Raw genomic sequence first — 12,003 nt, 5'->3', positions numbered from 1 at the left:
AACGAAGCGCCTCGTATGCGTTCGTGCATATCCGCATATAACACAAATCTGTGCCACAATTGTATCTAGGAAATTTCAATCCAGTACATCTGCGCTAATTAAATTAGTGGGAAGAATGGCGCTGAACGCTGTATACTTTATGGCTGCAAAGCAACCACTTAGATCCCAATTTTGCCGCCTACATTTTCGAAAGGTCTTCTTCTTCTTATTGATTTATTTAGTTTAATTCTTTATTTCTTTCCTCAGGCATTGTCTCATTTAAATATATGTTTATTGAAAAAAATTTAAAAGAAAGTTCTGCCTCCGCGAGTATCCCAATACTACTAATCTGCCCCGCTACTGTGTTTTCTCTCTTTCGGGTTTGTGGAGAAAAATGAAAGAAACGAACGAACGAAAAAAGGAATACGATAAGCTTCCGCCGGAACTTAGAGTGACCAAGGTTTAACAACAACAACACAACTAATTCCTGTTTACGTTTGAACACAACATTTTATTGCAATAGTGTGTGCATAATATGATGAAGAAAGGGGATTCCGAGCCAGAAGTCTTTATCGTCTATCAAGGTGACTGATATATTACTCCGGTTTTATTGGGCGTCAATGGACAGTCATCACAATCAGGGAAGCCTCTGCGGCTGCCGATATATGAGCAGACTGACGTAATTTGGAGTGCAAATGGGGCTGTGAACTAGTCAAGCTGTCTTGACACAGTCCATCTTTCTGTATCTTGACAGAATGAAAATACACTTGATTTGCTATGATGTGAGTATTGGAGTGTAGCAGCAAGCACAGATTTCCTCGAGTTCGTCGCTACAAAGTGCGCCCGAATGGAGGAACAGAAAGAAAGAAAACGAACAAACGAGCTTCCTGATCTGATCTTACGATGCGTTCAACCTAACTATATCGGAGCCAACCAATCACAGCACAGCAAAGCGACAAACGTCGTGTTACTACTGACGTCACTGAACGGATGACTGAAACCGACGTGCCGCCTGACGCCGGCGGCACTCATCGCTGGCAATGTCGTCTTACCAGGCGTCGCATCAGAGGGAGCATAAAAAATTTATTAGACGGGTTTAACGTCACAACGAAGTACTGGAGCTACGAAGTAAGCTCAGTAGAGGGCTCCGAATTATTGGGACCACCTAGCGTTCATTATTGTCTACCAAAGTTTAGGTACACCGGCGTTTTTTGTTTCATTTCAGCCCGAGAGCAATGCCGCTACTGCTGCTAGAGGTTGCATGACGACTTGGTTATCGGCAGCAGAACGACACAGGCATTGACAGGCGCTTGTGTCGTCATAAATGAACAGGGCTGAACGCTGCTTCTAAAGGTGTGCGCGGTAGAGGTCTCGCGAATGGTACCTGTACCACCGAAACGTTGCTATTCGCGCGAGCAGACTTCGAGAGAAATATATATCAGCCTCAGCACCGTAAACACACAAACACGCACTGGTTATCGGGGTGAGGGAGCGAGATACTCTAGCCCGTTGTATCTCGGCTGATACTCGAATGCCACCCAGACCGTGCAAAGGCGCAAATCTCTCAAAGGGGCCGTACCCCCGCATCTAGTAGGGCATGTAAGTTAATTCAGGACGCGCGCTCAAGCGGCACTGGTAATCGGATGTGAAGTATAGCGACGCATGTACGCGTATGGGTTTAAGAAAATTTACATCAAGACGACGCCAGCGATGGGAGACGTACGAGCGCTACCTTATAGTGGTGTCCATTTGCGACAGGTGCACAAAATACGATAAAAAAAAAACTTGGAGGACGCTTAAGCTTCGTCTTGAAGAGTGGAACGCAATAGTATTCAAATATTTCTCACGGTTCCCGGCAACTGCAGCTTATGTAACCGTACTGTTTACCGAGAAACGCTAGCGGCGAACGCTATGCACGAAGGCGAGTTTTCTGGTAGAAACGCGGCATCCTGCGTGCGCCGATCCCGGAGGTAGTGCACAGCCACGCCAAAAAGATTACATCATTTTCTGGTTTCTGTTATTGCTTCGCACTTTTATTATTTCAGTCTGAAAATATTTAACATAAAAGGCAAGCGCTGTCGGTGTTTCGTACCATGACATTCGTTTGTGGGCTGTCATTATCAAAATACCATGGTATAACTTTGTCAACAGTGCAAGAGAAAATATGCGCAACTTTAGTGACAGAATGACGTGGTAATATAACCCGCATACACCATATGTCATACAAGGTAAATACACCTGGTAGCGAAGCTTCCATAGAAGCCCATACGTTCAAAACATGCGGTTTATCGGTGATGATGATGATGATGTAGTAGCGGCCAGCCCCTTTGTAACGAGTGGACACACGCAATGTCCTGGTGGTTCATGGGGCTTAGCGCCATCTGTGTGAGGAGGGAACACTTCCGGCGGAAGAAAAATTAATGTGACGCCATATCCGTTAAAAACAGAAGTGACGTCATTTTGTTCTCAAAGGCGCGAAATTTGTTTTCGAGGCCTGCCATTAGAGCTGTATATTCAAATGGCCCGCCATTCGACGTGATGGGCGTTTCGAGCTTTTAGCGCGGAAACCGATGCAGGAAAAGTTCAGTTATACGGGTGTCGAAACCGCACCCTTGCGCAGAACATACTTTGTTTGGAGGCCGACGAACGCTTTGGGCTTAGAGTACTCGTCCTTTCGTCAGACGCAAAGCCCATCGGCCAGCGCTGTCCCACGAAAACAACTAAAGTGAACAAGTATCTGGCGGTCGCAACTTACTACTTTTGACTGAAGAGATTAAGAAACAATGAAACTACACGCGTCACCAAATTCAGACAAACGTCGACAAGCAAAGCAACACAACATGTGAGGGGGGCGTATTGTAACAGGTGAACTTTACGAGCGCCCTTTTCTTCCCACTTCAAGAGCTGCATTGCATTGCAAGTGATAGCGGCGTCACCGCCCGCCGCTATCGGTGGGCGCTCTTACGGTGGGCGCTGAAAAAAGGTATTTATTGATACTGATCAAATAAATTAAAGTTGTTCTTTTCTCGCCATGCGTATATAAAATTGATTAGGAATTTTACTTTCGTTGAATGAATCTAACTGTGTATCGGTTTAATTAAGAAAACACTTTTTTTTTTTATTTCGTAATGTTTGTTCCCTCCAAACATAGTCGCGCTTCAATCGCTGCTCCCATAACCACCCTTGCTGATGTCGGTGACAATTCGTTCTGAACCGCTTTTCGCCCGAAGCTTCGCGACCATTAGGTCGACCTTGTGTCATATGGCAAGGCGTGGCATATACATATACCTAAATATAATTTTCTCTAGCCGACAACGCCGCCGACGCCGACACCAGAGTTTCTGCGACACGCGGCCCTTAACGCTATCGCGTGAAAACGGTAGAAAGCATAAAGGACCGCATTCACTTGCAGTAGCACGGAAGTAACGCACTACCCGTTGCTTGCGCGACTGCATGAAACTCCCCCCCTCCTCCCCTCTGCCGTCGAACTGTGCTATATTGAAGTGTTCCGCAGTCCTGCTGCGTGTACAGCAACAAGTTCGCGCAGATTGGGATACCCATCGATGTAACGTGCACGCTGGTCCTGATTCCTTTAAAAACAACGCACTTAGTTTTATGCATAATAATTATTTTCCCACTGCAGACTTCCTACAGTAAACTCCAACGTTACCCAACTTAGTTTTATGCATAATAATTATTTTCCCACTGCAGACTTCCTACAGTAAAATCCAACGTTACCCAACATAGAATTCTTGCGACAAGTTTAGAGGCTCCGTGCGTGTCAGAAATTTAAATACATGTCTGCGTAATTTCTCCTATTCATTGCGACTCCTCACGCACAAATCAACAAGAAAGCGTGCATGATCTGCTTGCTCGTAGCATTTCAAACCTCAACTTGGATTGTTGAAATCAAAGGAGCAGGCAATTTGCCCAAATAAGTGCCAAAAAGCTCGTTCTCCACTGCTTCCATGTATCCGTGTACCTATGCTCTGCTAGTCCAATAGCTGATGGATGCTATATGGTGCTGTGAACATCAGGGTAATGTTTCCCTCTTTTGCCCACCTTGCAAATGCCTGACTTTTGAATGCAGGGCCATTGCCGGATACGACACATTTCAATCCTTCGCAATCCTTGATGCAGTGCCTTAAATTGTAAAGCATTACGTGACAAGACACGATAGATTATGAGGTACGCAGTAGTTACCATTAGCGCAGTAGTTACCAGTAGTTACCACGGTAGCGACTGCGCTACCTAGGTTGATGTCAATGAAAAATGGCATGGCACAAAACAATGGACTTATTACGCAGCACGCACACATTTTAGTACGAAGACTTTCTCAAAGAGTTATTTTACGGTATCTTTACCGCTAAAATATCAAATCAAATGCACTACTGTTGTGTTCAGGATGGTACTGTTTCTTTTTTTCTATTCTCAGCTTCTAATTCGTTTCTTATTATATCGCACCCGAAAACCATCTTTGACGTTAGTCCCTGTATTTTGTTACTGCCGCTTTACTGGTGTTTGTGGCAGTAAAGCATCTGCGTTTAGTGACGTCCTAGCATTTAAGATCTGTGGGCCATCTATCTAGCCTTTCTGGTTCTTAAACATGTGTTCTCACCACAAAATAACGATTTCAAAATGCTACAAAATGCTACTACCCACGAGATTCAAATCGACGGGACGGTAGTTACCGCCGTCACGAAGCACGGAAGTGTGCTGCCGTATCGCATCGAGAAAACGTCATGACAGCGTTTCGTGACGGCGCCGGGACAGCGACTCCGCTGCTCTGGTTGGCTGAAACGGAGCTCCTCAGCGAGCATAACGATAACGCACAACCACCGCGATAACACCGCTCGAGCGAAACATGCGCGTCGCTTGCGCGAAATGTGTTCACGCATGCGTCCTGCCTTCGCACCACCGTTCGCTTCTCCACTGGAAGAACCAGGTCGGTCGGGCCGAATGCTCTTCTCACCTTGTGGATGTCGACGAGGACGACGCGTGCGCCCAGCCGGGCGAAGCGGAGCGCCAGTTCGCGGCCGACGCCATGGCCGGATCCCGTAATCAAGACGACCTTGCTCGCAACCGACTTCGGAGGCGGCGGCGCGGGCCAGTGAACCGCCTCGCGCAGCGCGATCCACAGGCACTGCACGTTCAGGAGCACGAACTCCAGGAGCACGAGCAAGAACTCGGCGAGCGTCATGGCGTTTGCTTCGCCTAGGAAGGTCCGCGTTGTCAACTTTCGGGTGCACACACTAGCAGACGCTCACCCACCCCGTCGCGCCCCGCTATCCTCCCTAGCGTCGTCTGCTACCCGCTGCAGTCGACTCGCTGGTTGTCTTCGGCTGCGGCTGGACTCTCCTCCGCTGTGCGGGCGATGTTTTGCGAGCGAAGCGCCGGACGCTTCTCAAACCGGGAAGCCATGCCGTACGCGATGCGGTTCGCCTCTTCGCCGCCGCCCGCTGACCTCCTCGCAGCGTTTGCCTCTACGGGGAAGAGGAGAAGGGCTCACCGATGGGGGAGAATCGGGGTCAAGACGTCACGTTACGAGCCAACGCCAGGATGCCCGGAAGTGACGTTTCTGCGAGGAGAATGCGCGCTCTTCTACGGTACGCACGCCTATCTCGCTCTCCCTTTGTTACACGGGTCTCTCTCTCTCTCATGATTCGCGCAGTCCGTCCGCTACCAAAAGCGGTCTGACGACGCGCGCGAGATCGGCGCCTCGAGCAACGGGAAAAAGAACCGCTGAGCACGTAGTCCGTTTTCGCTTCGCTTTCGACGCGCTGCTTTGCCAGGGGTCCACGAACGGGAAGGAGCCGTCCAGATGGTGCAATTTTTGCGGGTGGGGGAGGGGAGGGGGGGTTCGCGGGTCGGCAAAGCGTTCTCCGCGTTTTGTCCAGCGTCGTCGCGCAGTGGTTGGGCTCGCTACCGAGCGGCGAACGTTTAAGTATAGAAATGAGGAAGCAGCCAACGCGGGCTGATAAATGCCGTTCCTGACCTTGTCGGCTATGTGTGGGCGCACTTGAAAGGAGCGTGCACTCACCGACGCGAAACCGTAGCGATGCGTCCCCCTGATATTTCTCTTTTTCCTTTATGCTTCGTTAATCATTCTAGTGCCTTCATTTTCTTCCCGTTCGGTGTTCTCAACTGATACACATCTGTAGGGCTTGCACGCTGTAACTAAATAAAAGAGTTCTATTTCAGCGGAATGCCTGCGTGTTCCTTCCGTTATCTTCCCACGCTGTGCAGTCGATTCCAACGAAAATAAGCGAGTCGGCGCTAGCACGAATATTTCTAAGTCCAAATACCTATTAGTAGAATGAACGTGCAGAAAATTTTGGCACTTTCGTACGAAGACAAGTCATTAAAAGCAATAGCAAGGTACAGCGTTCTCACAAGGCGTTCTAACAATACTCGGAGGCGACATGGCGCGATGCAGCGGGCCAGGCAGCTTGCTCATGAGCACCAATAACAGCGCCTTGTCAGATACCAGCCAGGTCAAGATGCGTACGCCTTGAGTAACACTGGCAGCGGCGCTAAAGGCTTCGCACTTCGATGGTGCACTTGATGAGACCGACCGACCAGCGTCGAGGTTTTCCAGCGATTAGTGAAAGGATTACGCAGCTTGGCATTAACGGTTCACTCTGCGGAGACCAGTGTGTGCTGTGGTATGCACATATGTGCACGCAATGCTCACGCCAGTGCAGCTGAAGCCAGAGCGCTGCTGTAACTCCGGCAGAGCCTATGGCCGTGACGATGGGCATACCTGAACGAAGAAAGATAGACAGACACAGCTCTTTATTCAAATGCAGATAGAGAAATATAACAATCAAGGGAAAGGAAGAGAGGCTAACCAAATCACAATATCGGGTTTTCTACCAAGGAGGAGAAAAAAGGGTGGATAAAACATGAAGAGAAAGAGTGAGCACGAGAAAATTAGGGAGAGGACAACACATGAGCGAAGTGAAAACACGCTGAAGTGTTTATTGTCGCTCGTCCAGGCATTTGTCCGAAGGAAGCGCACGACCTTCTGTGCTGCCATCAGCGAGGCCAGTTTTGGATTTTATGTGCGCGTAAATCACGGTAGCTTGTGGAGGATTCCTCTACTCAAGGGATGCTAGCACTGTACTCAGTGAATGCAGTACCTAAATCTCACTGTGAGCACATGTAACGCACTGGTTGCTTAAATGTACACGGATGATGCCCAATATTGTCCGAAGCACGGATATGATTAGCCGATCTGCTACTGGTACCTCATGAGAAAGTGTAGTATGTAGATGACAGAGTAGGGAAAACACGCTTGACAATATGAGAGTACGACAGAGACGGCCATATTTCTGAACAGCTAGCCTTGTCGGGTACGGTCTCCGACGCGCCCTCAACGCTGGCCGTTTTCGCCCCGACGATGATGATGATTTATTGCATCCCCTTTGTAACGGGGCGGCGACAAATAGTCACCTAGCCTGCTTCATTTAGTCAGGTATACTATACATGTTCTTTATCTACATTTTTGTAAACCTCTAATAATATTTTCCTTTTGTTCAAATTTTACCGTATACCGCTACCTATGATTTTAAGAGATCAGTTCGTATCAATCTTTTCCCTGCTTTTGTTCTACCAGTACTCTAATCGTCTCTTGCTAATCTAGACGGTTGATCTATTGATGTTTCCTTCCACTTGAAACCCAAGCACTTCTGGAAGTTGTATGTTACGTACGGTTCTCGCTGGGTGGATCCCGTCGCATTCCATTCGGATGTGCTGAGTGGTTTCTGGATCTTTACTGCAGCATACACATGCCTCATCTAGTTCCGAATATTTGCTCCGGTATGTTTTCATCCTTAGGCAACCGACTCGAGCCTCGAATAGCAAGGCGTTATCATACAGATTTTCCCTTCTAATTTCTTTCTTATCTTTCTTGTAAATCTCCATGGTCCTTTTTGTTTCCATTCCTGGCATCCAATTCACTGTCTCTATTTCTCTCACTTTCTTTCTGATGACTCTTGGTTGTCTATTTACAGTTTCGATTATCCAGTACTTGGTTGCCAACTTCCTTGACCTCTTCCTCCATTCTGTGTCCCCGCTTTTCATGTAGAGATACTTGTGCACTTTAGCCGCCCATTTATTTTCATCCATCTTCCTGAGCCTTTCTCCAAAACTAATTTTGCTCTGTGCTTCTCTGACTTCAAAAGAGGCCCAACCCATGTCACCTTGCACTGACTCATTTGTGGTTTTACCGTGGGCTCCAAACGCCGGTCGGCCTACTGATCTTTGGTTAACTTCCAACCCCGTCAATATATCCGATTTTAAGCATAGATTGGCATTTGCGAACGTTAGCGCTGGCACCATTACTCCTTTCCAGATTCCACGCACCACCTCATACTTATTGTGGCCCCACAGTGCTCTGTGTTTCATTAATGCTGCATTCCGCTTCCATTTTATTTTCAGATTATCTTGGTGGTTGCTTGAGTAATTCTTTCCTTCGTTTATGTGTACACTGAGGTACTTATATTGCTTCACTATGGGTATTACTTGCTATTGAATTGACACCACGAATTTACTCGTCTCTTCACGAAAGATCATAATTCCTGATTTCTCTGCTTAACTTAAGGCCTAGATTTGTCGCTGCGTTGCCACAGATATTCGCAAATATTTTTTATTGTCCGCTAGTAGCACAATATCGTCTGCGTACATCAGTCCAGGGACGTTCTGTGGCATCATGTGTCGATTACGCACATAGGATAAATCCAAAACCTAATTCGCTTTTTTCCAGTCGTCTTTTATACCCTTGACGTAAAGCGTGAACAACAATGGTAACAGAGTGCATCCTTGCTTCAATCCTTGGTCAAATCCCACCATTTCATTTCCTTTTCTACCTTCCCATACCACTTGTACTTGGTTGTCTCTATATATCTCCCTCAGCAGCTCCACGAAATCGTCATCTACGCCTTCGTATTGAAGAATATCCCACAACAATTCCCTGTCTACGTTATCATAAGCTCCTTTAATATCTAGAAATGCTATCGATAAAGGTCTTTTCTGAGCTACTGAAATCTCTATGCACTGCGTTAGTACAAACATATTATCATCTAAGCGTCTGCCTGGCCTGAACCCATTCTGTAGTTCCCCCAATACATCATTTTTCTCCACCCACTTCGTCAGTTATAATTTTATGGCTTGCATTGCCATTATATTGCATTGCCATTGATTGCATTGCCAGCAATATTACCGACGTTACTGTAACTGGTCTGCACGAGCTCGTCTTATGCTTGTCTCATTTGCCTTCGTAGATGAGGTTCATCTTACTTTCACGCCATCCAACGGGAATTTTTTTTGTTCTAATAACTTTCTCTATGGCATTAGTCAGCAGTGACTTGCTCTTTGGACCGAGGTTTTTGATTAGCTTTATTGGGATTTCGTTGGGTCCTGCTGCGGTGTTATTAGGAACATTTTTTGCTGCCTTTTTCCAATGAAATCTTTCTATGCTAAATTTTGATCTCTCAGGCCTCTCTGTTGTTGCTGGATCTGTTGTCTGAACTACGCTTTTTCTCGTGCCAAAGTTATCCCTAATAACGTCTGTGATCCACCGCAGCGCATCGTTTTCTTCGTAGATATTACGGTCTTCATCCCTTATAGACGTTTGCGAGTTTTTAGTTGAAGCTCCGAGTGTTTTTATATGGTTCCAGAATCTTTTTGTGCGCCATTGTCTCTTTTGTGGATGCTATGCGCCCACCGTTCACTTGCGCATTTAATTTTCTCTTGCACGAGTTCACTCGCCACCCTTTTCTTTTCTCCGTATGTGTTCCATCTAAGGAGCACCTCTTCTTCATGTAATCCCAACTTTTTGGCTTCTTGATGAGCCCTAGATGCCTCTTTACGCTCTTCTATAGCTTGCTTTATTTCCTTGTTCCACCACTTACGTGATTTCCTCTTTCCAATCCAACAATTGTTTTGCCGCATCTGCCTTATTCCATGCTGCATAACGTCCACCAGTTCCTTATATTCCCAGACTGCTGTAGGAAAAGCCCCAATTTTCTTCTCTATGTTTTTTGCGATCTCTGTTATTTGCTCTTCATTCATTTTAAAAATTTCTGAGGCTACTGGTTCGTGTTCTGCGTTGGTATCTCTTCCAAACTTTAATGCTGAACGTCTATGATCGCTAACCAGGCTATTTTTTTTTCATTTTCGTCTATTATCATTTGGTCTAGTTGTTCCTAGACCATTTCTAAGACTAAGGCATAGTCGATACATGACGGCCTCTTTCCGCATTTTAACGTTACCTGTCCACGACACTTATTGTCCCTGTTAACTACTACAAGGTCCTGTTCATCACACAGATCGAGGACTAGTGAACCGTTGTAATCAGTATATCCATCTAAATCGTCCATGTGCGCGTTCATATCTCCCACTAATATCACCCGGCCTATTTACGGAACTCATTAATATCACTTCTAATGCAATGAACCAATTCCTTTTTTTCTGCTATCACTATCTGTCCATAGGTAAGCTACTCCAGCCACGTCTTTTTACCTTGCCATGTGCCGCTAATCCATAAAGGCTCTTTACATGTCTCGTTTACCCTTCGCCACTTCAGACTTCGCCTAATTAGTACGCCTACACCTCCGCCTTTCTTTGACCCGGTCATTCTATTGCACCCTTCCCATAGAAAATTGTCAATAACGGGCGGCTGCCCCAAATCTCGTAGATGCGGATCTATGAGTGGTGCCCTCTCGCGTGTGACGTCAATGGGGGGACTCCGCTGCTGCGCGCGCGCTCGCTACGTGAAGGCAGCTCGAAGCTGTCGGCCGTCGTGCTCTGCTGGAGTTGGTGAAAAATCGACTCTGCAGGCTTTTTTACCAGTAGGTGCGCAATGTTCCAGGACACTATTCCCTACGAAATCTAGCCGAGTAGTCGTCCCCACGCTCAGTGTGGATTGCTCCTGGCGTCGTCTGCTATAGTCATCGATGTGTATACGTGCGTGTACGGCGTTGGCTTCTCACCATTGCTGTTGCGTTTTCATCGCTAACTCACAACGATTTGTCGGCGCTTTGACAATGAACAGCGGGATTCGGCCTTCAGCTACCGTGCCTGCGCTCTAATAGCGTGTTTGTCCAGAGCGTGCTGCGTGTTCTGTCGCCTACTCCGTTTGCCATAGACATTCCCATTTTGTTGCTGCCCAACGCGTTAAGCATATCATGAAACAAGTTTGATGTCATTCTCAAGAAACTATAGGTGGTCACTGCGGTACGTTAATGCATGCACAGCTTTAGTGGCATTGCGGCAACAAGTGGTCTGGAACGTCTGATACAAAGGCGGATAAATTTAGTGAGCAAAACAAGATTACGTAGTCTTGTGCTGCAGTACTGACCTTCGCATAATTTTTAATTAAAATGAACTACCTCCAGCGTGACACAGCTCGCCCCTGCATGTTAGCCTGCTCAGGTTCACCCTTTCTTTCCTTGCTCCTACCGTTGGTAGCGTGCACATTCCCCGGGCTGGATTCGTCTAGCGATGATAATTAGTGCTAAATGTAACAAAAACAGGCGACAACCTTTTCTTAGATCACCGTTTGCAATATATTGTGCTCTATAAGCGGGTCATACCAATTGAAAACTAAAAGAAGAAAATTGATAAGTTTGTGTTTTCTGGGAACTATACCGAATAAGTTGGTGGAGCTGTAAACACACAAAGAAAAAGGAGGAGGGGAGAGGGGAGGCAGAAAAGGCGAAATGTTTACAAGCATTTCTGCATTTTAACATCATTGTTTTATTATTACGCTGATAAAACAATGTTGTCCAAGCGGCTTATGGTCCGGATCTTGCTTTATCGCGATCAGAAGTGCGCCATGTGACACCCGCATAAGAATGTCACCACACCTACTGCATATTGGAGGGTTAGTTCCAGTTAGAAGATAGGAGTGAGTACTGCAGGTGTGCCCAGTTTTTATCCTACAAAGCAGTACTTCCTCGTATCTTGTCGTTTTCTCAAATATCCAGTTCCCTAATTTTGGTTTGATTACGTGTAGTTAGT

General features: G+C 46.6%; 1 protein-coding gene across 2 annotated transcripts in view; it reads right to left on the bottom strand.

Annotated features, from left to right (window-relative positions):
* The window catches only part of LOC119465168 (17-beta-hydroxysteroid dehydrogenase 13), a 111,569-nt gene that overhangs the window by 66,175 nt on the left and 33,391 nt on the right, over positions 1-12,003 (bottom strand). The window contains exon 1 of one of the 2 annotated variants that reach the window (XM_037725963.2): positions 4,952-5,451. The exons of the other annotated variant lie outside the window; for it this stretch is intronic. Coding sequence (XP_037581891.1) covers positions 4,952-5,179 — 228 coding nt within the window. The 5' untranslated portion in view covers positions 5,180-5,451. Of the gene's footprint in view, positions 1-4,951; positions 5,452-12,003 lie in introns of those variants that run through there. 2 annotated transcript variants of the gene reach the window in all.

This window comes from Dermacentor silvarum, chromosome 9 (assembly GCF_013339745.2).
Source record: "Dermacentor silvarum isolate Dsil-2018 chromosome 9, BIME_Dsil_1.4, whole genome shotgun sequence".
Lineage (NCBI taxonomy): Eukaryota > Metazoa > Arthropoda > Arachnida > Ixodida > Ixodidae > Dermacentor > Dermacentor silvarum.
This window is presented reverse-complemented; position numbering and strand designations above follow the sequence as displayed.